The 27,737-nt window shown below is 46.2% G+C and overlaps 1 protein-coding gene across 4 annotated transcripts in view; it reads right to left on the bottom strand.

The window, feature by feature from the left end:
- LOC147258181 (neural-cadherin-like) overlaps nucleotides 1-27,737 on the bottom strand; it is a 105,485-nt gene that overhangs the window by 18,002 nt on the left and 59,746 nt on the right. For all 4 annotated transcript variants that reach the window (XM_086208113.1, XM_086208114.1, XM_086208115.1 and 1 more), the window contains 17 exons: nucleotides 25,491-25,658; nucleotides 23,416-23,665; nucleotides 20,741-20,868; nucleotides 20,253-20,439; nucleotides 18,612-18,755; nucleotides 16,962-17,245; nucleotides 14,776-16,384; nucleotides 14,011-14,104; nucleotides 13,164-13,348; nucleotides 11,410-11,639; nucleotides 10,682-10,959; nucleotides 8,652-8,866; nucleotides 7,106-7,233; nucleotides 6,844-6,971; nucleotides 4,054-4,177; nucleotides 876-1,059; nucleotides 520-686 (listed from right to left, as the gene is read on the bottom strand). In XM_086208113.1, coding sequence (XP_086064239.1) covers nucleotides 520-686; nucleotides 876-1,059; nucleotides 4,054-4,177; nucleotides 6,844-6,971; nucleotides 7,106-7,233; nucleotides 8,652-8,866; nucleotides 10,682-10,959; nucleotides 11,410-11,639; nucleotides 13,164-13,348; nucleotides 14,011-14,104; nucleotides 14,776-16,384; nucleotides 16,962-17,245; nucleotides 18,612-18,755; nucleotides 20,253-20,439; nucleotides 20,741-20,868; nucleotides 23,416-23,665; nucleotides 25,491-25,658 — 4,503 coding nt within the window. The remainder of the gene's footprint in view (nucleotides 1-519; nucleotides 687-875; nucleotides 1,060-4,053; nucleotides 4,178-6,843; nucleotides 6,972-7,105; nucleotides 7,234-8,651; nucleotides 8,867-10,681; nucleotides 10,960-11,409; nucleotides 11,640-13,163; nucleotides 13,349-14,010; nucleotides 14,105-14,775; nucleotides 16,385-16,961; nucleotides 17,246-18,611; nucleotides 18,756-20,252; nucleotides 20,440-20,740; nucleotides 20,869-23,415; nucleotides 23,666-25,490; nucleotides 25,659-27,737) is intronic.

Genomic DNA, 27,737 nt, shown 5'->3' with positions numbered 1-27,737 from the left:
ATCCACAGCTGCAGTACAGCACAGCACCAGCGCAGCTCTGAGAGGGAGGGACTGGTCTCCTGGGTGAGACTGAGGTGGAGTGAGCAGCCTGGATGCAGACATGACTTTGAAGCACACTGTGGCAGCAGCACTGCACAGGGGACCCAACCTTCATCTAAGAGCAGGCTGCTCTTGACTCTCAGTGGATGCAGCTGCTTACCTACCATACCAAATTTATGTGAAATATTTAACCAGACACAAAAATAACCTTGAATAAATGGGAGCTATTTTTCCTAAATAGCAGCATCTCCAAAGACACATTCTACAGAGTTCCTGAAAGACCTTGTTGAGACCATACATGTGTCAATCAGCAGCCCCCTCCGTATCCACCCATATGTCTCCAACCCCGGTATTACTCACTCTCCCTCTGACAAGCATTTGCAGCAATCACTTTTCAGGCCCTAATCATCATTTGAAGGCTCAAAAACAAGACAATCACAGTCGTCAAGGTGGAGTGAGGAGTGACCAGGCGTGACTCACCTCTAATCGCAGGTATTCGTTCTGCTCCTGGGAAAGCAGGCTCAGGATGACACCGGCAGCGGCACGTGTCCGGATCCCAATCTGGAACCTTGTTTGACGTGCGGGCAGCGACCACAAGAACTGGAACTGAATGTGACTCCGTCCATCAAAGGAGTACTCTGGAGCCACTTGTCAATCAAAAACAACACAAGCGTGCTTAATTAATTCAGCTGTCAACTGGGAAATGAAAAAGTGGAGCACAGCGAGGATGTTCCTCTGATAAAACCCTACGGCGATGTCATCTTCCAGCAGCAGCGACTTGACATTTTAGACCACGTCACATTGCGATGGAGTACTCGGACTACTGCCTGTTATACCTCGTTCACACTGCGGCCCAGTAAACCCTGCTTCACACTGGCAGCTGAAGGAGCCCCACTCGCCCTGACAGCGTCCCCTCTTGCCACAGGAAGGAAGCTGCTCCACGTTAGTGCAGTGCTCATCAATAAGAGGGCAGCCCGGCACGGTGTTGGAGGATTCAGCCGGGGAACCAAGGTCGTACAGCTGAGGGGAAGAACAGCAGAAGAATATGAGCTTGGGTAAAAGAGAGAGAAAATGATAGAGTGAACATCTCTTCTCTGCAAGCAATCAGGGAAGAGTGTAAGAAAATTGATTGCATGGAAAAAAAGTGATCTTATGTGGAGACCATAAACTATTACCTGATCTCTGATTGATTACAGGTATATTGATGCTTGATTGGTCTTTTCTCAAAAGTGCCATCTCGTAATGACTCTTCATATAAGAGATGAGATGCACTGTATTAATCCAGTAGGGTTAGAGCATCGAGAGAAGCAGAAGAGAAGCTGCAGTGAAGGGATGCAGCCTAACAAGTACAACGACTTGAACATAGTCAGGTTTCAGGTCTCATGCCCCCCCCCCCCCCCCCCCCCCCAAACCTCCTCCCAAGGTAGTTACAGTATTATGGCAAACCCGTGCGTGTACTGGTGCTACGCTGTCGTCGGTCTGGGGGAAGTAAACTACAACCTAGAGAATCTTCTTAACGAGGACATGTAGTCATCATAACAAAGCCAGCATTGGAAAGCTCTCATCTTTTTGAAGTATTCAGCAATCACAATATAATAACATCCCAAAGAGCTAGCAGTAAGCTAATGGATAGCTGCCGAGCTAACACGAAACATGTTTGCTAACCTAGCTTTCACATTAGCAAGTGACTGACCGATTTGGATGGCGTTTGATGTGGTTGATCCACAACAGTTTTGTGCCTCGCATTTGATTTGTTTAGCTGAAAGTCCTGACTGATGCTGCAGGTGTTTGCTGCTGCTGCATCATCTGTTGCTACCTGGTGTTGCTACGACTAATCTGCCCCAAACTGAACTGGTTCCTCCTTGGACCAAAAATCAGCCTCATAGATTTGAGAATATCCTGCTGAACAAACCAAAAAAAACAAACGACACCCAGACAGGACCTCCTGGCTGAGGTAATACTGAAGGCACAAACAGAAGGAAGCTGTAATTAATAAACATCTACTTTATTATCAGCAGACAGAAGAGCAAACAGGAGAGACACAAATACGATAATATAGGAAATGTATCTGTTTTAATACAAAGAAGTAGTCGGAAGACTTTACAGCTGAGTTGTGTGATTTGTTACATATTTTAAATTTACTACACAACAACAGATGTACTGTCCTAAATGTGAGGTATCTCCTGTACTGTGGGTCTGCTTCCAATAGTTCGATCTACAGACAAACAGATGTTGGACCAGAAGAATGCGGTCCTGCAGAGACATCGGCACTCCAGCATCTACAGCAGGGGAGTAAGTGTGGACCAGTCACCATGTTTCTCAGTGAGTGTGTTTGTAAAGGTGCTACTGACATGTCAGTGACAACCCATGAAGCCCACACATGCAAAGAAATCAAACCAAAATGAAACGACACAGGGAAGAAGTGTTGACCACATGAAGAAAAGGAGGTGCAAAAAGGCCCAGACAGCAGCTGAAACCTGTCAGTCGTCAAAAGCAGCCCCGCCCTCACGTTAATATCAGCTGGTCCAGCTCCGACTGACGGCCTATGAACAGGTGACTCATCGCCAAGGTCGGTGTTGGGCAAGTTCATTTTCTACATGAACTGGTTCAAAGTTCAGTTGGCAGATTTTAACTCGTTCAGTTCAAAGTTCATGATTCAAAATTTTGAACTAAGTTCACAGTTCTAACTCGTTCAGTTCTTTTTCCCATATGTTGCTTTGAGCTACTATTTTTAAAAATGGCTGCTCCAGCCCATGTAGGAGCACAGACAGCAGTTATTGTCTCAGTTCGAACAATCAGACAAAGCGTCAGACTGCATCTTCATCTTCAACTTTGTATCCTCCTACATCCTTTATTTACCTGCACGTTCCGTGAGAGGCTACCGGGTGCTTCAGGTCAACACGTTTCAGGTTTGCGGTGGCTGTGACTGAAGTGCATGTTTTCCTTTTGAAACCTGGCGGGCAGAGTTTGCACGGAAATGTGAGACTTTTCCCATCTTCCTGGACTTTGTCATAAAACTCGTTTAAACTCGTTTAAATGACCCTACGACACAATCCTTGCTGGTTTGTTGAGTCCAGTTTCGTCTCGTCCGTGGGCTGGAACTACATGCCGCTCCTGTCGCCTCCTCCATGCCGCTTTCTGTTTTGATGATGCGTGCGGCGGCGCGACACTGGTGGCTGGTGTTGCCAGATTGGGTGTTTTTCCGTTATATATTAAGAGGTGTTTACAGAGATTTTTCAGCTGGATTTTTTCCTGAAATCTGGTACCCCACTGAACGAAGATGAACGAGAGAGCGAACCGTTCACAGACACCAGAGGGAACGCGTTCACAGGAGCGTTCACTAGGCAGCAGGGCTGTACGTTCGTTTCAGGTTCCTCCAAAATATGAATGCGTTCAGGCACAACACTGGCCAAGGTGTCACACAGGAACCGTCTCATGATGGGTAGCAGCACAGACACTGAAGGCGTTGGTTCCAGAAGGATGTGGAAACCCCTGAATGTTCCAGTGAGCTGCACCATGGAAACGAGGAGCTGTCCAGGAGCCAAGGACTGCGGTGGAGAGCTTCAGAAAGACCTGGAATTAGCAGGTCCAGTCGTTCCAAAGAAACAAGTCACGCACTCAACAGCCGTGGCCTGGATGAGCGCTCGCCCCGCAAAACAAGCAGCGAGTTCCTCCACACAGGAGGCGTCTTGGAGCTCCGATTACCAACAAGGCTTTTGTTCAAAGTACCAAATACATTTAAGTAACTGGGGTCAACACTTCTTCCCTGTCGTTTCATTTTATGACACACGACTTAATTCCTGGACATCTGAGGTTTGATTTCTTTGCATGTGTGGGCTTGATGGGTTGTCACTGACGTCTGGTGAATGTCATGTCAGTAGCACCTTTGGAAACATGTTTACTGAGAAACATGGGGACTTGTTCAACACTTATTTACTCGCTGTAAATACACATCTATCCAAGCAGGTAAAGAATACAGATTTAGACATGTACTCCCACTGTTCCATGCTGTACCTTGGTGTCCACCAGCACGTTCCTTATACAGCCAGTGTAGTGTTTGTGCTGCAGCTGTGGGTATTCATACGACACGTTCGTGTTTACTCCTCCGAGCTGCAGCACGTAACTCCCATTCAGATACCTCGAAGAAGAAGAAGCAAAACATCTCTGACTATGCATGTAAACAGAGGAGAATGTAAGCAGGAAGAAAAGGCAAAAGACACCATGTTAGTTCTCAAGGTTACAATGCAAAACTCAATAAAACACAGAATGCGAGCTTAGAAAACAAGGGGAGCACAAACCATGTGAGCTGTCAAGGTTAAAATTCATGGTTTCATTCTTTCCTGGCTCAGGCTGTCGTTATGTTTACTGCTTTCGGACAACAGATGTCGTATCGTATTACTGTTCTTTTTATTTTGGAAATGGATGCATGATGGGGAAAAAATCCCAAGCAGACAGATTCTGCACAGCAACTCTTAAGGTTAAGGTTATTTTCAGAACTGGCTGGAGATGAGAAAACACACAGCGTCTACCTCTGCGCCAACAGCAGCTTGTTAGCAAGTGTATACCCTGTTTAAGAATGTAACTGTGTAGCACCTCATACAGTTGAACTCAAACCAAGATTACAGCCTAGTAAAACAGTACTTGACATGTAGAGAACAGAGCAGTAGTAAAATCCTTACGTCAGTTGTTAAACACATCAAATTGAATGGAGGCAGAATGAGGCCACGGTGGCGGAAAGCAAACTGTGGCAATGAAAAACAGACTCATTGCATTTAAAGGATTATATCTGAGGATATCATCTCCAGTCTCTCCCCTCCAGGGCGGAGAGCACTGAGAGACGGAGCACAAGCTGAGTACCTAACTGATTTGATTTTGATAAATGGCTCACTTGTTCATAAACACCATTTTAGATACAGTTAACATCGATTATAAGATGGCTTTTTTACTGTAATCTACCAAATGTTAGCACAATTTCTTTTCTGTGCTGAGGGAAGAGTCAAGGCGCTGCAGTTGTCAACTAAGCTTTACAATCTGCAAAGAGTTTAGAGCATTTATAAATTCATCAATACATTCATCAATCATGGGGATAACTGGTAACAGAGGCATTTAAGTGTGGCTTCACCCAAAACGTGTATTTTGCCCTTCAGACACTCTCAAAAAGAGCTTGAGCTCATAAAGACCTTTTTTCACTGCATCACTTCCTTTGTGATGCAGACAGCCAGGTATCGTCACCTTCTTAAAATAACTGCCTCAGTCATTTTTGACATTTTTTCCCCCCTATATCAACTCCGTATAACATTTTGTCTCCATTTTTTGTGGTTTCTGAAAAAAACTTCAAAAAATTGACTATTTTCAGAAGGTGCAGTACGTTTTCAGCTTGAAGCCAACAGAGACCGATAGCTACCAACTACACACAGCAGACCAACTGGCAGCAAATGTCCGTTTGCAGACTCTCGAGTGCATCGTTGGATAAGATCCACGTCTTCTCAATCCAGCTGTGCGCTCAGGAAGTTTGGCATGACTGTAAAGCCCTTTCACACTGCACCAAAAAGCAGGTCAACACGGGTTTTTTGGCACTCTGAAAGGGTCGACTCGGCATTTCGACCCGCATCGACCGACTCGCCAAGCAACCCGGGTGTTTAGCAGCTCAGCTCGGCTCGCCTGTAGTGTGAAAAAGGCAACCCGCGTCGTCTCAGGTTTCACGCGACCTTCCTGTCGCATCCTGACTTTGTCTCTGTGCCGCCTGTCAGGCTTTGCCTGTCGCTTCTTCAGCTCCCTTCCAGATGAGCCACAAACTCCATCCTCCTTTGCTGCTTTAGCGCTCGGACATTTTCCAGTCTGCGCCAAGTTTGTTTGCTTTGCAAAAGAGACAACATTGCAATGCACGCAACGACAACGCTAACATTCGACTCTACGACGTCCATGTTGTCCTTTGTTTACCTCTCAGTGCACGTTTACATGAAATGATGCGTTAACGCGCGTTTTTCAGTGTGAAAAGAGTATAAATGAGCGCAAGCGAGCTGCTGTAACTGAGGGAGCCAGCAGGTTGCGTTTGGCGCAAGTACGGATAAGCTAAATATACTTGACTGGCTCTTTCTGCATTCTGGAGTCAAATAAAGTGATCCAATGGTGATAAAACATCTTGGTAGGCTCAGGACACGTATTCATGAGGACTTGAAGGAACTTTGTGGGTGAAGCACTGCTTTACTTATATAATGAACTTATTTAAATTCCTTCTGAACACTAAGGATACTTCTAATCTCCCAGGAAACCAAATCTAACCTGTACTGTGATGTTGCTGTCTTGATATTTGTTTCAAGCATCTAAATAATTAAGAAATAATTCCTAGCTACTGTACTCTATAATTCTATATCCAAAATCTGTTTTCAGCTTTCCAGCATTGCAAACTGCCATTACTCCACCTGCTAGGAGCTAGCGTCCACAGGGGTAAACACAATGAATGTTTACCCCTGTGGGGGCACGGGGCATGTAGCCACTGTCCCCCAGGACCATGAATGTTTTTTGGGGTTTAAAAGCAGTGAAGAGGAGAAACCGACTCTGTGGTTGGTAACCACAGCTCCTTCCCATGAGGAGCTGCGGAGAATTTATAAATCTAATTGTTGGCCACTTCAACAACAAATAAGCTCGTTTCAAGAGAGAAGCATGCAGCCACAGTTGTGCATGTAACCAGTTCGTTCATGTATGATGAAATATCATAAAAGCTCTTTGTGACCCATCACGTGCTGATGTTGTGCTGGCAGACTGAAGCCTGCACAGTTGCTCGGACTTGATTATTGATCTTACTTGTCCCTGTTTGGTGTGACCCCTCGGATTTCACAGGATGATCGGTCCTCTGTCATCGCCCATGAGTCCACGCCTTCCGTCTCCATGACAATTGCGCTGGAGCATCGATCCAGAGTGAAGCGCACTTCCTTTAAATTGGGGAAGAGTGAAGAGAGGTCATCACAGCTGCATGCGGGGCTGTGGGAGGCTGCTGTCGCCAGGACCACTTGAGAAATAACTGCACACATTGTAGTTTCCATTCATATGATTGCACTTCTCTCACTTTGCTGTTACTCCTCACATCCAGGCGATGCCAGCGTTTGTCTGCCACCCCGACGTTATTTGTTAGCTGGAGGACCAGGGTCCCAGAACCATGGTTAACTTTCAGACTGGGTGCCCCACCAATCAGCTCTAGAAACGATAGAAAGAGAGACAGAAAAATATAAAAGTCAAGAGACTTTGGAAAAACAATCTCATCTCAAAACAAACACATGAACGACAAAATACATAAAAAAAATAAGATGATGACAAAAAAATTTCAAAGAATACTTGAGACACTGAATGGTGTGAATGTGACGACACATGCAGCAGCAAGTCCTGAGTAGTTTCACTTAAATTAGCGGTCAGGGTGTCACCCGACTTCATGATGCCCCGCCCCCCCCCCCCCCCTTCTGATTACGACGCAGCTTGTTGTTTATCTTATCTAATTCATGTTGGCACCAGAAATACGAGTGAGCTCCCCCCCAATGTTTGGAGTGGAGTCAGAAATTGAAGGCATGAATAAAACTGATAAAGAGAAGACAATCAGCATGATTATCTCCTGTGGAAAGTGATAAATAATTCTGTGTAATTTGGGTGATTGAACCATACAAGTAGAAAAAGCCCAGAAACCTTGTTGTGGTAACTGTTCATAAGTGTGTGTGTGTGTGTGTGTGTGTGTGTGTGTGTGTGTGTGTGTGTGTGTGTGTGTGTGTGTGTGTGTGTGGGACCGAGAAATATAAGCAAGGTTAAACAATTAGTACTTTGCCATTAAAAGCTACAAAGTCACTTAGCATATGTTTACAACCCTCCAACTGTTAATTTAAAATAATACTTGAACCAAAAAGTGTATTTTGTCTTTTAAATATTTAAATACTCACAAATAGTTGCCATGAGCTCACAAGAACATTTATCTCCCCTGCATCACTTCTTCAGGCCTCTAAAAGCAGAACGACTCAGCCACGTCCATACCTAGCTGGAGGCTAATGACAGCTCCGTCTGCATTATGGAGCCACAAAGAGGTGACGCAGCAGGGAAAAAGGTCTTCCTCAGCCCAAGACAACTCTGTTCGGTGCACCTCCTGTTCCCTGCAGTGTTTTACAGCACTTTCTGGTGAAGAGGCTTCATTAAGGTTAATTAGCTAGCTAAATATGACAGCGTCACTTTTAAGTACTCACATCTGAGCCATCATGTCAGCAGTAAGAAACCCTGCTGCCATGTCTTTGAGCAGGAGACAAAATGTCTACCAGGAACAGAGGTTGAACTGTTGCTGTGATGCTGAAGCTACGGTGACGCAAAAAGATAATATCACGTCAACAAAGAACCACACACACTCATGCAACTCACAGTCACGCTGGTGTGTCTGTGTAGCCTCACGTTGAATACTTCTGGTATGATTCGGTTGCACGGCTCATATCCCTCAGTAGAAGACTGACGAACTGAATTTGCCTCATATATCTAATTTCCTACCACCCAGTAATTAAACACACCAAATTAACTTGCAGGTTTTAGTGAAATAATGGCCTGCAGGCTGCTTGGCACACATCTAATTATCCAGACTCATTCTTTACCGATGGCCATAAAGTCCTCGCTATCCCCAGGAAGCAGAGTTGCCAGCGGGCCGGCGTACAGTAGCAGGCCGTCGTCCTCCTCAGTCATAAACTCCAGTGAAAGATGGCTATCAAAACACGGCCTTATGGGGGGAAACCAGGCATAGCCGTTGCCAAGGAAACTGAGTCTCGTCTGCTGACAGTCTGGCCCCTCAAGCTGTGGGGGGCAGTGGCACCTGTAGCACCGAGCAGAAAGAAAAACAGAGAAATTCAAGAAAAACCAAGGGAAAGGAACAACCAGTCAACCAGCCTCCAATCACTGGATGTGAGCGGGGCGGCTCGTAGATGTGACAGCCTCGTAAAGTCACACAAACGGGGGCAGGGGTGGGTGGACTTTGCTCCGACACACAAAGCTGTCACAAGAAAACACGTTTATCAATCAATAGTTTGCAGCGGCCACAAAGCCCTGAATATTCAAGCCTGCGCTGAATCAATTAGCTACGAACACACCATTACTCCGGTCTAGACTTTATCTATCAGCTGCCTGGGCTGAACTCTCTGGAGACTGTCCCTGCACAGCACATCACATCTCTTTGTTAGCAGATAATTAATTCAATTTCTCTTACTCCTCTATGCTCCATGCCACTGCTGATTTCCTTTCCTTTTACTCACCTTTTTATTTCGTAGGTACTACACTGTTCTGCTGTTCTGTTCTTGTTCTTCCTCACTTTGATTAGAACCTCAGCTTTATGGACGGAAGCAGAAATATGAGCAAGGAATGTTTGTCCATAAGGGTACGACGCCATGAAAAACAGCCCATTTAGTAAGAGTGATGTGGGGGGGGCCGGTTGATCTCATCCTGTTCCCCTGCACTGCAGGAATGTGAGACAAGCTGGTTTTGCTGATAATGTCAAAGCCATCTATTTTCATGCAGCATCAGAGGAAAGCTGCGTGTACTGAGGCTGTTAGGGGCCCATCACTGTTTACTCTGCGGAGGGGCAACACATGTCGGGAATACTGATCCATACTCAGCTACAGGGGCATTGTGGGTAGAGTGTAGCTTTATGCATACATATATGCACGCATCGCAGCACTCTTTCATATGACTCATGGGTGGGGGGGGGCAAGAAGTGCAGCAATGTTTTCTCACCTCTGACTGACAATATCTGATCAGCAGCTGTCTGAGGCTGCCTGTTCAGCCCCTTCTACAGACGGTAGAGACAAAAATTGGATTCTTTACTGCATTCACATGAGAGCACGCATAAAGAACACGCAGGGAGACATCCCCTCACATAACGAGAGCTTCTGAGAGCGCAGCAATGGCTTTGACAACAATTAGAAAGATAAAAGGGGGAGAAGTTCCTGGCTCTCCGGGCGATGCCTTTGACAAACTTGCATGTTCATTACATGAACATGCAAGTTTGGCATTAGAGGAGATTTTGAGAAGTTGCAAGCAGAGAGGGGGCCACAGCTGCACTAATCCCCTTGCCCTATATTTATTTAATCTGGGCATTAGTGTTTGCATGAAATGAACTGCATGCTGTTTCATCTGTGTCCCACAGAGGCTCATACATTTGAAGTTTAAGGCCTTCACAATGATTACTGACATGCTGTCAATATTTAGGGTCAATAAAAATGTCAGTCACATTTATGCAAGGGTTATATTTCCTGTTTTTGGAGGTTTAAACAAAACGTTCCTAGGCCATAAATGTAGAGACCTAACTGAAAAGATTGGGCCAGTTTTCCCAACTGGCACACACATACAGTACGTGCACAGTAGTTCAACGGCAAAGACACCTTCTGCAAAATCCAGCTACTTTATATTCAGCTGACAATACAGCAGAGTAGCTCAAGGAAGTTAGGTCAAGTTACAGGTGAAGGAGATTCTTCTCACAAGGAGCACTGTTAGTGATTCTGGGCTCATTTTCCAGAATGTCACCCTTGCAGGAGGTCTAACAAGACTGCAAGGAAGACTGAAGCCCGGCAGGCACACGGAATATCTGACTTCTTCAAGCTCCAGTCCTGCTGAAACAGTGCAGCGTGCTTCTCACCTGTATCCGTTCAGGGTGTCGACGCAGGTTCCCCCATTAAGGCAGGGGTTAGCAGGGTAGAAGGAGCACGGCTGGTGGGTCATCTCCCTGGCAGCGCAGCCACATACTGCCAAGGGCGTCACCTTTACTGACACCAGGGATATAGCACCTGAGTCTACCAGGGTGGGAGAGTCGCTGATGCGCAGCTGTGTGGAACAGCCGCCTGCTGCCTTGCAGTCTGCACGTGCGCACTCATCCACCTGCACCTGGCTCACATTCACGCGCAGCAGTGATTGCAGCTGCAGAGGGGACAAAGGGGAAGCAGGGCGAGGCGGGGAGGAATAAATGGGAATTACAATAACTGTCAGTGAGGATACAAATATTTGTATCTGCAGTGTTTTATGTTGACAGTGCAGCACAGTAATAAACATGCGGATGGATGAAACCAGCTCACCAGAACTCAAAATGAGAATGAAACAACTTTCATGGTAGATGTTCTCTGAAGAGATGTTAAAACAATGGCATCCCTTAGACATGACGGACAAATTAAAACAGCAAAGACGGATGAAAGGAAAAGAGTAAAAGGAAAAGAAAGAGAAATGAATGGGAGAGATACAGAGGCCAGGGAAGTTGGTATGAAAATAAGAGGGCAGATAAAGCCCCTGTTATCTCTTTCCCTCAAGCTCTCAAGTGTATCACTTGATATATGAGCACTGATCTCTATCTGTCAAAGAAAACGGTATATATACCTTCTTTTTATGTGCTGCGAGGACACCGTGTAGTTTCTCTGAGCGCATGTAGCCAGTATCAGATAGCACGTAGAAGTGGATGTCCACAGTTCTCTCCTCTCGGTCCGCGATGCTGAAAATGTTGATGCTCCCCGGCCTGACAGACAGGGTTTCAGACAGGAAGTCCCAGAACACTTCCAGCCGACTCTTCCCCTCGACGTGAGAGTCGATAAAATCAGCTGTTGTAATGCCTTCAGGAGACAGGAGAGTGGGGGTTCATGCAATAAGAACAAATGGCTCGTCAATGACAACTACAGAGTTGATCAAAGACTACGGAGCTCCGACGTCATTAGCAGAAGAGGCAGCCTAACATCTCCCTCCATTGATCCACGTCCTCACTGAGACGTCACGCAATCAAGTCAAATCCTTTATTGCCTTCTGAGATCAGCGTTGGCCCTGTTCAGCCCCGCCATTAAGATGCATCCTGTGGGATCTGATCACAAGGGTGACAACACATTGAGATCCCGTCGCTCAACGGAAGGCGGTCCGCGGTGCACACGAGGTCTTGACAAAGAGCGAGAGACTTTAATGACCAGGAAATCAATCGCTGTTGAGGTGCCACCTTCTAATAATATCAGGAGAATGTGAGCAGTCATTTTTAATCTCTAAAAATGATAATGACTCGGAGTCAGAGGCATCTGCAATGGCCTGCGTCTGTGTTTGCCGAATGGCTTTTTAAATGTCAAGGACTTTACCTGACACTTCCAAATTGACCTTTATGACTCAGATTTGCTCCGTGAGACTGACAGAAAAATGAACACTCAAATTGTTACCAGCAAGCAACATGAATCCTCCACAATGCTGGAAGTGTTACATAATAAAAAAAAAAACAACCTCCTGACAGCATATTATTTCAGCATTATCTGGATTGACAACCTGATTATTATTCAGTGCAAGGCGCCAATCCATTTATGCTGTCTCTTTCAACATCAGCAATCAAAAAGCCGGCTGACAACAAGAGTGAGTTTCTGCTTTGTGTCAAACAATTTGGGGGGGGGGGTCAACTCAAGAGTTAAATCATAGCATCGTAGTCCCTGCTGCAAACAACCACTGAGCACAAAAATATTGTCTGAAGCAACACTTCACCCAAAAAGAGTATTTTGTCTTTCAAGGTCGCACAAATGGGCGCTCATAAGGAAACCAATGCACCACTTCTGTGTGACTCCAGAATGCACAAAGAGCCAGCCACATACCTTTAGCTTAACGCTAACGGAGACTGTCGGCTAACGACCGCAAAACCCTCTGAAAACATCAGTTTACAAACTCTCAAATTCCGCGTCCAGCATCGACCACGTCTTCTTTATCCAGTCTTGGATTTCAACTGAAACCAAACTAACTAGAACCCTTCTGGCTCGGCGCAACCCTGAACAAGAGCGTGTTCAACTGAATGCGGCAGCTGGTCACAAGCCGCACTACCATGAATGAGCGCCAAATCTAAAGAGTTGGAGTTTGTTTTGCGCTCTGATTTTAGTGTGTGTGGATTACTGAGGTTAGGGCCGGATAGAGATGATGTGTTTGAGAGTTTGTAGACTGAACAGTTTTGCTGTCTGTAGTCATTCGAGAGGGTCGTCAGCTGCAGGGTGAGTACTGCAGTGAGCTGGCTCTTTAATACAAAGAACAAAACTTCAGGCAGACGAACATTTGTGAGAACTTGAAGGTAAATGCACCTCGTGGGTGGAATATCACTCTAAACCATCAGACCAGGTCAGTGTTACCAGTCAATCGCAGAGAGGCGGACGACAGGATGGCCTCTTCCTCCAGGTCTCTGGCATGAACTCTGACCCCCGATATCACATTAGGCCACACCCCATCAGACACCTCCACCCTCAGCCAGTAGCTGCCGGCTGGAGCGTTCTGTCGGATCGTCAGCCCTCCTGAGCTCCGGTTCAGACTGAAGTATCTGAGAAACAGAGGACGGATAGGTTCAGGAGGTGGGGACGGCTTCAAAGGACATTGAAAGACAGAAAAAAGACAAGTGGCTTCTTTTGTTTCTGAGCACTTGTTCAGAGGAAAATACCTGACAGATGGCACCCAGACAAGTAGGGAATGCGTCAGCAGTACTTGGAATCACTCCAGAGGGAGGTGAATGCAAATTCATTTAAAAAATAAAAACAACAACAATGAAACAGGCAAAGAAAAGAAAGAGGCACAATTCTTTGGCTGCAAAAGCTCCTTAAAGGGCTTGATAGTTGTCATGGTAACTGTCAGAATTTGTTATATGAATAAAACAAATGTGCAATTGGTATTTCTAATCTGATCTTGAAGGTGTGAATAATAAATAGCTGCATAAGGTATCTGATAACGTCGGACGGTGCTCTGATGGCTGTTTCATACTGAGAACCTCATGTAGGAGGGCCGGTGGACGGTCCAGCGTGCTGACACTTGAAAGTCTGTTTGTGTTTTATATGTGAAAGTTCTGGGATTCGGATCTAAGCTAACCTGTTGAGCACGTTGCAGGCCACATTACTGAAAGCCTGAATGCTCTCCACGTTGCCAGTTCGGGCTCTGCAGGTGCTGCACATTTGGAGATCAGAATAAATGCATTTAACAAAAGGCCCTTACTTGGCTGCACTCGTCTCCAGAGTGTAGGTCTTGTTATCCCAGTCATCAGGATCTGGCGCATACACCTTGCCCAGTGGTGCATTCGCCATCCTTCCTGTTCAAAGTAAACACACCCACATTGATTGAGTCTGGACGGAATCTGCTGACGCCAACACTTTGTCTCTTCGTCCCTCTCATCTCCTTATCGTGCATTCTTGTGTTCTGCTCAAATTATTATGCTCATAACTGTGGAGCATCACTGCTGAAGTGAATAGGCTCTCAGCTCTCCACTTGAGGGAGCGTGAAGCTTAAGGAAGCAGCCATATCTCAGTATGGATTATGTTATTATCGACCTGCCGTGCCAGAGAACTGCAGCTGGGTAAACAATGGCAGCCTGGATGAGTCATGGCGCTGCTGCTTTCCACAATTACCAAAACTTCTATGTGGCTGAGTGTGTGATCAAAACACTAACTAGCTAGCTTAACCAACATACCTGGAGGCTAAACTACAACACGATGCTGGTCCTGATGTGATGCTCAGAAGAGCTTGAGGCACAAGTTTGGCAAGGGAGGAATATAGTGAGGGTTCGCCAGTTACATTACCATAACAAAACACTGTTGGAGTGTAAAAGAGAACACACAATTAGGAATTCCAGACAACACCACTCAGGTGGGAGAGGGAAAAAGCCTCAGTTACCCACTCCACTCAAGCAGCGCCTGCAGTGCAAAGCTCTGTAGGAAAACAAGGGCAAGGGAGAGAGATATGAGGGAGAAAGGGACAACTCACCCTTTCGGCTAAGCACATAGACATCTTTCTCTCCCGCCTGATGAGCATTATCATTCTGGTCGCCAATGGTGATGGTGAGCGTGCTTGTGGCAGTCACTGGCGGATCACCGCTGTCAATCATAATCACCGGTAAATAGAACTCTCTGTGCCTCTCCCTGTCGAATCTCCGCAGAGCAGTGAGTGTGGCAGAGCCGTTCCCATGATCCTGGAGGTGGAAGTCAGCTGAGTAGAGCGAGGGCAGGGAGAGGAGGAACGGCGGCCCGTGCTCGGGGGAATCTCTGTCCACCACGTGAAGCAGAGCTGAGCTCCCGTTGAGCCAGACCACGTGAGGTACCGGACTGTTCTCCCATAGGACGGGAGTGTAGGCCATCTCAAACTCTGGCCCGTTGTCATTCATGTCAAGCAGTGGCATGTGGACCGTGACGCTGCCAGTCAGCGCTGGGGTACCTTGGTCAGTTGCCAAGACAACCAAGTCATAACCTGCCACTGTCTCCCTATCCAGCGGCCTGGCGACAGTGACCACACCAGCTCGGCTGACTGCAAAATGTCCATAGGGGTCAGTTTGAGGAAGAATGCTGTACAAAATGTCCCCATTCAAGCCTGAGTCAAAGTCAGTGGCCAGAACCTGAACGATGGAGGTTCCTACCGTTGCGTCCTCGGGTAAAGGGGGGAGGAGGTAGGAGCTGGGGGCAAACACAGGGGCATTATCATTCTCGTCCTCCACTAAGATCAGGCAGTGGATAACGCTGGAGAAATCGGAGTCTTCCACCTTGACAGTAAGATTAAAGCGTTGCTCCCCCGGCCTCTCAAAGTCCAGGTCTTTCTTCAGTCTCAGCGTGCCCGTCTGTTCCAGTCTGTGGCTGACCATGTAAAACCGCTGCTCTGGGTCTCCTGCCACCACTGTAAATGCCAGCTGACCATATGTGCCGGCGTCAGGGTCAATGCCGCTCAACTCCAGGATGGGAGAGTCCACATCAGCGCTCTCAGGCACACTAGCACCACACTGCTCCTCCCTAAACTTTGGTACGTGGTCATTGATGTCGGTTAGGACGATGGTAGCAGTCGCAGTACCCGTCATGCCTCCACCATCCTGGGCCTCCACTATCAGACGGTGGCTATCAGCAAACTCCCGGTCCAGACCGTCCGCTGCCACAGATATAGTGCCAGTGCTGGAATCAATAGTAAAAAGCTCTGCGTCATTTGTGTTGTGCACATTGTCAGTAATCCGGTAGGTGAGAATGGCGTTCTGTCCTACTGCTGCATCGTCAAGGTCCACCGCAGTCATTTCCACAACAAACGTTCCAGGAGGGGAGTTCTCCGCCACGCTGCTCAGGCAATTATCGGGGGAGCAGGGGAAGGTGGGAGCATTGTCGTTGATGTCCCACACATTGATAATAACATCAGTAAAACCAGTAAGTCCCTCGCCCTCCTCGTCTGTTGCCATGACAACAAAGCGCCAGACCGAACGCTCTTCCCGGTCCATTGTGCGCTGGGCATACATCTCCCCTGTGATGTCGTTGATCATGAAGTGCGACTCTGCCCCTTGGCCATGAATGGAGTACCGTATGGCACCCTGGTCGGCATCTTTGTCTGGGTCAGTGGCTGTCACCTGCGCAGATAAAGACGACTTAAGGAAAATGGATACTCATTCTTCCAGCCAAACCCAAATAACACGTTCCTTTTATCTCTTTTCAGCAGTCCCCCGCCAGCTAAGCACACCTTCTTAGCCTTTTCATTTTTTAGAAAGCCCATTCAAGTGTTTTTCCTGACCACCCACAGTAAAGCAATGAGCTCTGATCATGTTACATAAAGAAATCATAGGAAATGTGTGATGAGATTTAACACACAAGAATAGCTTCTTTTGAAAAAAACGTTTTTTGCCGTCTGCCAGAGCTGCCCGGTCACAGCTCCATCCCCTCTGCTACTACATGCGTCCTCGGTCACAGGTAGAGTAAACAACGCATCTTTTCACCTGGTGGCGAGGAGTTTCACCAGGAAGACATAAGGTGCGAGGGGTTCCCCCATGAACACTTGTGTCTGTACAGACGAGGAACTGAACCAACAACTCCCAGTTTGGTAGGGCGTACAGTCCACCACCGCACCATCCCACAAAACTAGCTTTCGTTATAATCGTAGAACTATGAATCAGATCATTGACTGAAAAACTGCAGTATAAAACCTCTCACCTGTAGTACAAACACAGGGGACCCGTCCAGTTCCTCCGTCACTGACCCATAGTACTCATTCATGGAGAAGACTGGCGCCTCGTCGTTTTTATTGACCACAGTGACCACCACGGCTGCATAGTCCTCCCACTTTCCATCGGAGGCGAGGACCAGCAGTTTGTACCGCTTCTGCTGCTCATAGTCCAGCGGCTGTGCAATAAAGATGGTCCCCACCTCTGGCTCTATGTCAAACACACCACCCTTATTGCCAGATGTTATCTGGTAGCGCAACTTGGCGTTGGCCCCTGTGGCAGGAATCACAAAAAGCATGATCGGACATGTGAAATGAGAGTCCTGGTCCTGGTAATAAAACGGTGTTTACTTTAGGTGCAAATAAAACGCACCATTCTGCAAAGGTTGGATAATTAATAGCAGATTGCTGCTGGCGTCAGTGTTCCTTCCATCTCTGCACGCTGAATACTGAAGTATTGCACTCATTCTGACTTCCAGTGGAATTGCTATCATTTCGTCAACAACAAAAGGCCATAACCACACGGGTATTACACCTCGTCTCCTTCAAGACCGGAGCGTTAGTAGGTTTTCATGTATCCCTTTCTTGTTTTGATTACTTAATTAAATGGATACTTTGTACCTCGTCTCCGCGGCTTTAATCCCACACCGATTTTAAAACCAGTGAAGAAAAAAGTGAAAGGAAGCATGGGAGTGAAAAGCGAGATAATGCGCTTCGATAGAGTCCTCCGGGGAATGATTTTAGGCTCTAGAGAGGATGGCTGTCGTGAAGAGGAAGTCAATATCTAAAGTTATCGCCTGTGTCTCCGTGGACCCCATCCAATCAACTGGTTTAACACTGGAATAGATAAGATAATCTCCTGGAATGTCCAGTCTTTGCTTTCAATCATCCTGTTGGGTTAAAGTAGCTACAATCCCATGTAAATACACTAATCTGTACTATTAACACAACCCTCGCTGACAAAGTGCTCCCTGCCTCCCAGAGGGATTTGGCAGGTTTACAGCGGTCAAGCCCAGGCTGGAGTTTTCAAACAAGTGCAACAGTCCTGGAACTTAAATGTTGGGGGTTGGTTATTCCGCAGCTATTCATCATTAGTGCTGCAGCCCGACCTAAGCTGCACCCCCGCGCACCATAAATACTTGATTAACGGACCTAAACATGTCTGATGAAGGGATCTTAGTCTACAGCTGTACGGAGGATGAGCAAATGCTTTACTGCTTAAATCCCGCCCACCTACTGTGTGGGAGCGTGTCAGTCTTTTTGGAACATATGTGCTGCGGTGCATTAGCAAGCACTCAGATGAACATGCTAAATCTAGCACACTGCATGATTTCAACAGCATGATTGTGGCTCATCGGTGAGATCTACTCATACCATCATTTTATGCCCATTGCTACAAACACAGGCTATTATGCATAAAGGTGCCTGCTTGGCACACGATTCACTGCAGCAAAAATAACAAATAGACTGCCAAAACAGAAGAGGGTCTAGTGGAAATTAACAACATGCAAATATGGGGAAGTCTGCTAAGTTTCAAAGAGGCTCACAAAACTTTTCTATTGGTTCTAGTTGGCTAGTTTCTTTAACCTTTATTTCCCTGGAAGTGACATTGGTAGAGTCTGCTGTCTCATCAGGCGTACCTTCATCGTCGTCATTAGCGCTCACGGTAACAACAGCCAGACCCACATCTGCATTCTCATCGACACCGACTTCATAGAGGCGCTGAGCAAAGACCGGTTTGTTGTCGTTGACGTCGCTGATGAAAACCCGAACATAGGCTGTGTCTGCAAGAATGACAGGATGGCAAAAGATTAAAGAACTCAGCACACACACACACACAAAGAGTTCGAGAAACAGTGTGCATGCGTCCTCCTTCCATCTGTTTATTGATGCTACAATTCATTGTCGCTGTTTCATGGGAAAGAGGCACTTAACCTGCTGCAATGTGACTCACTGACATGGAAATCAGACAAAACATAATTCTCAAAGATGTGCTGTAAATTACATAAATTATTCATGTGACAAGATTTTATTGTTTTAACAGGGGTGACGGTTTTCCACTGAAAGTAGAACAGTTCTGGGACTAAACCTCTTCAACAAGCTGCCTTTTTTTCAGCATGTAAATAAAGAACCCCTCTACTGGGAAGGTTAAATATTTATAAGATGACAAGTGTTTATGTCTTATCTGTGGCTTCCTCATAATGCTGTTTATTTCTTTGGTTAAAAAGAGTAAATTATCGGCTCACGGAACACATTGGTGACATGTTAATTTGAGACTGCGGGAGGAAGAGTTGACGGTGGTGGAATGTGTCTGTGCTCTCTCAACTTGTTTTTACATTTGCCTCCTCCAGGTGTGTCCCAGGGGTGACGAGGAGAGACAGGTAATGTTTGTAGAGGCGATGAGCCCTTCTGAATGTGAGAGATATGTAGCGTAAGACACAGCTAAGGCTGATTGCAAATGCTAAGCAGCCCTGGCAACCCTGGAGAGAAGGCTTTGCTGCTCCAACACGTCACCCTGCACCCCTAATACCGCTTTCACAAACATTTGCAGAGACCTACTTCAGAATACAAACGTCACATTACGTCACTCTTAATACTGACTGAGGTTTTATGACTGCCAAAATGTCACAAAGGGAACACAGTAAACAAACACAGGCTGGACTATTTTAATATTGAACGTACATCTTAAAAAATGGGCTGGAATCAAAGAGAGAATACTAAGTAATGTCGCAGCTATTTCCACCAGGAAGCGAGTGAGACTGTCTGGTCATGGTGGCGGAATAAATCAAATTAAGATTCACTTTAAAAAGTCAATCCTGAGGTGTAAATGACGTGATGATGTAACGCCAATGCAGCAAACCCTGTTTCAAGTCTTCAACTTATGGCTGAATTTTCAGGAGTGGTGGGAGAAGTACGCAGTGATTTCATTCAAGAACAAGTAAAACACCCAGAGTACTCAGTTAACAAGCTCCATCCGGCTTCTGCTGAGGCCTAGAGAAGCACTGGTCACTGAGTTTACTTACGCATCAAACACATTCTGCATCATGTTTGTGCATCATGGTACCCGACCTCCTAAGGTCATGTTGTAGAGGTGTGAGTCCACATTTCCTTCATCTGGTTTGTCCCCTAACATGTGAGGTAAAGTACGGATACCTAAGAGCCTCCCTCATGACCTCCAGCAATGCCGAGCTGCTCCCCACCACCGGTTTTCAGTAATTTCCTGTAGGCTCATCAGCAACACTGCATCAGGTCAAAGGTCACTGAACTGTCTGATTTCCCACCTGTGTTGGGCTGTTTGTTCTTGCCGGGTCGAGCTGATTCCTGGCCGTCCTCTGACTGAACCTCCAGCAGGTAGGAGCTGCGGGCCTCGCGATCAAACACAGCCTCTGTGTAGATGATCCCGAGATTCGGATCTATTCGGAAGAGCAGGTGGTCGCCGCTGCTGTCACTCAGCAGAGAGTACGTGATCTATGGAGCACAGGGAATTCAGAAATTAAGTGACAGTGTTCTTTTGAGGAAAAAGCTGCTGAACGTGCATGAACGGAAAGCTTTGAAATGTCAGGAGATGTCCATCACAGTCTGTCTTATTGTAGCCAAAAGCAGATCGATACCGTATGATGATGTCACTGTCAGACAACACAGTCCTGGAACTAAAGCTTTCTCTCTGGAGGCGCTGCTCCTTCCACTGATGCTTTAGCAGGGAAATGTGGAGCAACGCTCTTCAGTTTAGTAGCAGCACTACACGAGGAAATCGCAGATAAGCCCAAACCTCTCCGTTAAGACCCAGGTCCTTGTCGTGGGCAGACACTTGGAGTACTGAAGTCCCCATCTGGGCTCCCTCTGTGACCGAGGCCTCGTAGATGGAGGAGGTGAAAAATGGCACGTTGTCATTGACATCTTGGGAGAGGAGAGATGTGATTGGTGATGTGTTTATTTCCAGTTAGTAATTTAATCATTCATTCCCCAGCTCCCAAAGCTCTAGAAGGGTTGAGAGTCTGATTGCAATTTTTTTTTAAGGAAAATAAATAATGTCTTAGCAACACCATTTAGCTGTTGATTAAGTGCCTAATTAATATACACGTACATACATTTTTAATTCATCTTCATGCATTTGACACCTTCAAAGTCATTTCTGCAGCCAGCTTTTAATCATCACTTGGTACAAACTAGATACATCTATGGAATGTATGCATGTAAAGGTAGAGGCTACAATTATATCTGTGTGTGTGTGTGTGTGTGTGTGTGGGGGTGGGGGGGGGGCACTGACTGACGTGAGAGTTATATCAGCAAACATATTTCGTGCAACCTGACTGGAAATCCAGGGTGCAGAAGTTGAACATGCTAGACAACACACATCAAGACCTCTCCAGTCCAGAAGGAAAAACTGGTTTCTCTCTCGTGCCTCTCGCCGTTGCTCCGTGTCGAAACCGTAGACGTGCTTCCATTTCATTATTTTAAGAAAGCTTTGCATGCAGATTAGGGGTTTGCAAAATTGAGGGGTTTTTTTTTCATACGTGTCAGTTTCCATCAGCCTTTTCTCATGAGACACTTAAAATGTGCATCAGATTCCAGCGGTGGAGACTGGACTCGTCTCTGGTCTGTGCAGGCTCTGCTGCAGGTGCTGTACTAACCGTGTAGATCTATAGATACACGGAAACTTGTGCTGCGCCATAGCTCACATGTTTGAGACCAGAACTCCCACACAGGAACACAACGTCTGATGAGTGGACAGACTTAAAGAAAAGCCCTGTGGAATTGCTGACAACCTTGTTACTTCAAGGCTGAATTTCATAAAACCTATTCTGTTAGCGGTGCGGCCTAGCGCTATTCTTCCGGGCAAAAACGTTTCTGGTGTGCAGCATTCCCGAGATATTTGACATTGTTGACCTCAGAGAGTTAAAAACCTCAACTAATGATGAGATACTACATAAGGACCTTCTCCCCTTCAGAGGCCATGTAACCTTGAATCAGATGCAGAAAAATGGAATAAACAGTGGTTAGAGCTGGAACTCCAACCAGGAGCCTCAGGCAGGATCGGTGAGCCCTGGTTTGTTTACCTGAGATCATCACAAATACGACGTTTAGCAGAATTTATTAAATGTTTTATTTTGTGAATGTGCTGTAACTGCGGTTGCCATTTCTGTTTTATGATTTTGAGTGCATTTTGATCTGAGGTCGAAAAAAAAAAACGAGTTGGAACAACCCACTTTTGAATTGCAGTCAAGCTCAGGAGATCGGCGGTTCCTGTTGGTCCTGCTCACACTGGAAACAAGTTCATGACAATGACACTCGACTGACTTCATATCAAACCGCAGATACGATACTCCTACCTTCAACAACCCCCCAAAAACTTGTCAACCATGACATTGTCTAAGATGTCAGCATGAGCTTCAAATGAAGAAGTAGTCAGTTGTCCATCAACCCTCCATCACAGCGCGAGCGATGGCCACGACCATAATTCAGAGGATTAACGCTGCCTCCATGTCAGAGGCTTCAGTGAAAAAGGCTCCTGTTTCGGGGTTCCTCTTCGCGCCAGAGAAACATTCACATAATGACACCAAACAAGCTCAGCGGGTCAAGATTTCAAATGATTTCTGTTACAATATGGACAAGAATTAAACTCTCACGTGAAATCTGACAATACGAGAAATACAAATTCATGTGACCTTTGACCTCATCATCCATCTTCCCCCTCTTCTCCCGTTAAGGGTGGTGGGGGTGGAGCCTATCCCAGCAGCCTTCCCCCTGGACAGGTCACCAGTCCATGGCAGGGCCAACACATAGAGACAGACAACCATTGGCTCTCCCAGCCACGCCTACGGTCAATTTAGAGTCTGGATTAACCTGGTCCCTCTTGATGTCTTTGGACTGTGGAGGAAGCTGGAGTACCAGAGAGAACCCAGCAGGAACAGGGAGAACATGGAGACTCACACAGAAAGACCCCGTGCTGCAGCCGGGGCTCCACCCCCAACCTTCTTGCTGGGGGCCACAGTGAGGACCACTGCTCCCCGGTGCCACCTCTGACCTCATCATCTCAAAGCAAAAATTCCTTGTCTTTCACTGTAAATGATGCCATGATGAACACAGTCAGATCTTCTTCCCTGTGCTGACTGATGTTTGGAGGATTCTCCCACTTCCCTTCCCAGTTCCTCATGAGTGGATAGCAATGTAACACACAGTGTGTGTGTGTGTGCGTGTGTGTGTGTGTATGTGTGTGCGTGCGCGTGTGTCTAATCATGCCTGACTGATTGTTGACTTCTATGTTGAGCAGAGGCTATGCGAGGATGACGTCTGAGATTATTATTTGCTTGAAAATATAAGTTTTGGAACAATAGAACAACATTTCTGTCCTAACAGGAGAGATGTTTTGAGTTTGAGATTTGTGGTCCGTTTACCCTGCGCGCGTTCTGATGGTCTTGATAACAATGACGGGTCAACACATACCTGTGATGTTGATGTAAACAGTGGTGAACGCAGCGAGAGGCACGGGGGCCACGTTCTGTGCTCGCACCCGTAGAGAGAAGAAGGGCGTGGTCTCATAGTCCAGAGGCTCAGACACCAGAATGGATGCGGATCCATCTTCGCGGTTGGGGGAGAGGTAGAACCGAACCGGCATGTTAGTCTCAGGAACCATCCCATCCTCCAGGTTGTAGGTCACCCTGGGGTCGCCCAGCTGAGAGGTCGCCTTGATCGTCTGAGGAGGATCAAACGACACACCCGAGTTCAGGTTCACACACGTTTTTGCTGTCAAATTTCCGCAACTTTTCCAAGATTTTGAGGAAACTGCACACGGCCCTTTTATTCAGACTAGACAAACAGAAAACGTGTCAACACCGTATATACAGCGTAAATATGTAACTACAACTAATGGCAAGGTGTGTGGTGTGATATCAGCATGTATAAAATCTAGCAGCTTTAATCCAACATCAACATTTACTGAGCCACATGCCATCAAATATGCATGTATTTGCGCATCAGTTTTCCCAGGCATTCCAAAATTTCCTGCTTTAATGTGTTTTTCACAACTTCCAGGATTTCTCCAGGATTTTCACAACTGTGTGAGCCCAGATTATCAAAGATCAAGGCCCTCTAGACGTTAAACTTAGAGCAAATTGATGCATGACAGCAAACCTGAGCTGAGAAAAGGGTATTTCATCTGAACACCGACGTGGCTGCCCGAGTCAGCATGGCATCTTTTGATGTGCGTTTAGCTCACATTCCAGAATTGTCTGGGGACTTTACAGTCGTGCAGCCCATCGCTGCACCCCGGCAAGAAATAGTTACAGCACGTCAGTCTCCGGGCAAATTAATTAAAGGTTTAATTTTGGAGAGGGCCGTTTCCCCCTCTTTCAGCCTTCATGCCATGCTAATCGTCGACTTGTTCTAACTTCATGTTCAGTACTGTATTCTCTTAGAGCTGCTGACCCCCCAACCACCCACGAGGATTGGAACTGTACAGAGACAGAACTTAAACAGACCAACAGGAAAAAAAGGTGAGAGAAGAGCGGTGGAAATGAGCGTTACACAGTGAGGCGCCTTCACAGCTCAGACATGAGAGCCATAATCTTCTCATAACTTGGCATGAAATGTGTATTTCCCAATATGCTGAACTTCTCCTTTAACAAGGATTCTCACAGAGCACTGCAGGGAGGACATATTTGTAGGCCAATCCTGAAGTTATCGTCACTGTGATTCCCTCGACCAAAACCACACCCGGTTCTTATAGTGGATATTTGATGGCTGCAGACTTCAAAGTCACCACAACTCAACATGGTGGGTGACGTTTAACGTCCACAACAACCTCTGTCGTCTTGTTCATCCTCCGCTGTAGTACTTGCAGATGGACTCGATGCCTTAGAACAACACGTGAGAACAGAACCCAGATCTTATTTTAACGAATTCAACTAAAACGACACGGGGGATAAAAATCAGCGACTTTGAGGCAAAGGAACCGGCTGTGTGAGGATGCTAGCTTGTTTCTGGGTGTTAGCGGCCACTCCTACAGGCAGCAGCAGCAGTGATGACACGTCTGCTTTGCACTCTGAAATGAGTTTACAATTACGGTGCTGACAGATTATCCAAATAAGAAATGGAGCAGGACGAGATCCAAATCTGCTGTCTGAGCCACGCAGCATCACCTCTTATGCTGAGCAGAATCCCTGAGAGGAAGCTGGGGGGGGACACACCACATACTTTTACCTTTATGCTTTCCAGATTGACAGAGATATATTTTTCACTTCAAAGATGACATTTGAATGGATTTTATTACCCTGAATCCCTGCTGGGATCCAATGTCCGCTTTCACTCACATGATCATGTCTTCAGAACACTGACACGCTTTCAGAGGTGTCACAAAGCGTCTGAATGTTCACCGAGCACTAATGGACCGATGCAATCACGGCCAGGAAAACAGCAAGTTTAGAAAACCCTTCAGCCTAAGTAGGAACATTATTGCCCATAAACACACACACACACACACACACACACACACACACACACACACACAGAGTTCCCAGTACCACTATGGGTGTGTCCCTGGCGGTGGTCTCAGGGATGACGACGCTGTAGCTCTCCTCCTCCCACTGCGGCGGCTGGTTCTTCACATTGGTGATGGTGACCGCCAGCTCCACGGACGTGCTCCTGTTCCCTCCATCGGTCGCTATGATGTCCCGTGCGATGTAGGTTCTCTGAGGTCAACAGAGACCCATCAGTTATGTTTGACATGATGGTGTTCACAGCTGCAAGGATCAGCTGACCAATCAGCGCCTTGATCGACAAATTACAGTAATTCTAATGATTTTCTGGGCGAAAACACCAAATGCCTCCTGCTACAGCTTCACGACGTAATGGCGCCTTCCCTCGAATGACATCGGATGAATGCTTCGGCATTGTGGATTGTGGTCACTTGAGGGAGACGATGAAGACATCTTGGGCTCTGACACTTCATTCCAGTGCATGAGTGACCCAACTGATTCATCACTTAATCAAGCAAGTAAGCAGCAAAATAAATAATGAAACAACTGTTGTTGCAGCCCTAATAGTGAAGTAATTAATAATTACAGTGGAGCACTGCACATCAATCATTCGCAACAATGAAAGCTGTGAGCTAACGAGGGGGAGGGGGGGTCCAGTGGTTGGCCAGACTCTTTGATGACTTATTCTGGTCACATATTTGTACATCTAAATCATTACATTTTTGCATTTTTAATTAGTTAATTAATTCATATATTAGGAAAACATCTCACACACCTGAATTTTACAGGGATTTAATAAAATCTCAAGCGTAGAATAAATCATCTTCAAAATGTACATAACTGACATAAAAAAAAGACAAGTGAAATATTCTTCTGCTGTCGGGCGAAAGCGGCCGTTATGAGATCATTCAAATTGAGCTCAGCACAACGAACGGCAACGAACGGCAACGACGCACTGATTTGAGGGTCAAGTGTCCTCCCTGTCTAAGTGAAGCACACGGCTGAGGCACTGCAGAAATGGCAACCACATAAAGTGTGGCTGCATATTCAGCTCACCCTTTTCACAAGAGGCGAGTGACTAGCAGGAAGCTGCAGTAGGGACTGGACGTGGGGAGAGTTTTTAATAGCGCTCCCTGCGCTGTGAGTAGCATCGCTGCGTATCAGCTGATTGGTGGGGGTTTCTTTATTTTTCTGCCCAAACCTGAAAATATGAACTCCTCCGAGGAAATCATTTAATGAGGCTACAAGCAACAGAAGCAGCAGTGTGGGCTTTAAAGAAATTGATTAAGCTATAACTCAGGGTGCACAAAAGCTCCTTTTTATTGTGCTATAATTGAGCCACTAGGAAATAAAGGGCTAAATTTGACTGAGCAGCTGTATTTCATCAAAATGAACACTGAAAGCTGAAAATTGGCTTAAGAGGTCATAAGATAGTTTGATTCTGTTTATCTAAATTAGATCAAGATTGCCCTCTCGCCAGAACGGGGGGCCACACTAAAGGGCCGTTTCTCTTCCACTCCAGGAGCTATTATTTTCTAACCACTCGCTAAAAACAGACAGTGTCAATCACGGTCGCGCCTCTGCTGTTGATGAAAAAAATCGCTCCGAAACTGAATTGTGAAGGAGATTAACACACATTATTCTATCAATGCAAATCACTGCCCACAACTCCATTATTGTTGTAGCCAGATAAAAAGGAATCTCACTGAACTACAAAATTACATTTTCTATTCCTGGGACAATGCAATTGGCATTTGTGAGCCAGTACAACTCTTCCTGCAACCCTGAGACCAGTAGAACAACGATAGTCATCAGTGACGTGGAGCCGGCGGTGGCGGCGGCTGCTTTTACAATAAATTAATGATGGACTCCTGACTCAGAAGTAGCATCCAAACCTCGGTTTTAAATCAAATTTTTCAGCAATAGTGCCGGATTTGAATATCCATAAAATATTCCACTCAAACCAACCTTCACACCGTCCTCACTTAATTCTCTGTCAAATCTGTGCAGCTGCGTGTTGGCTGCTGCACCATCTTGTGTTGTTCTGCTCTCTCTCTCTGTCACATTCCTCTGAAACGCTGCTCGTCAGCTGGGAACTGTGAAGTGTGGTGTGAAATGTGGCGTTCGTACTTGTTGGCTGCAATTAAAGGCAGTGAAGAGAGAGACCAAATGGAGTAATGTCTCCGACCAGGCTGGAAACATTTAACATTTAATGAAGTGCTTTCATAATAGCACCAAGATTGGTGGGGAGATTCACATTTCAGCTGAAACCACTCTGAAATATGCAACAGC

The sequence above is a fragment of the Aulostomus chinensis genome, chromosome 7, assembly GCF_037954235.1.
Source record: "Aulostomus chinensis isolate RoL2024-O1b breed Wild chromosome 7, RoL_Achi_v1.0, whole genome shotgun sequence".
NCBI classification, from domain to species: Eukaryota; Metazoa; Chordata; class Actinopteri; order Syngnathiformes; family Aulostomidae; genus Aulostomus; species Aulostomus chinensis.
Note: the sequence above shows the minus strand (reverse complement) of the source record. Positions and strands in the feature narration are given on the sequence as shown.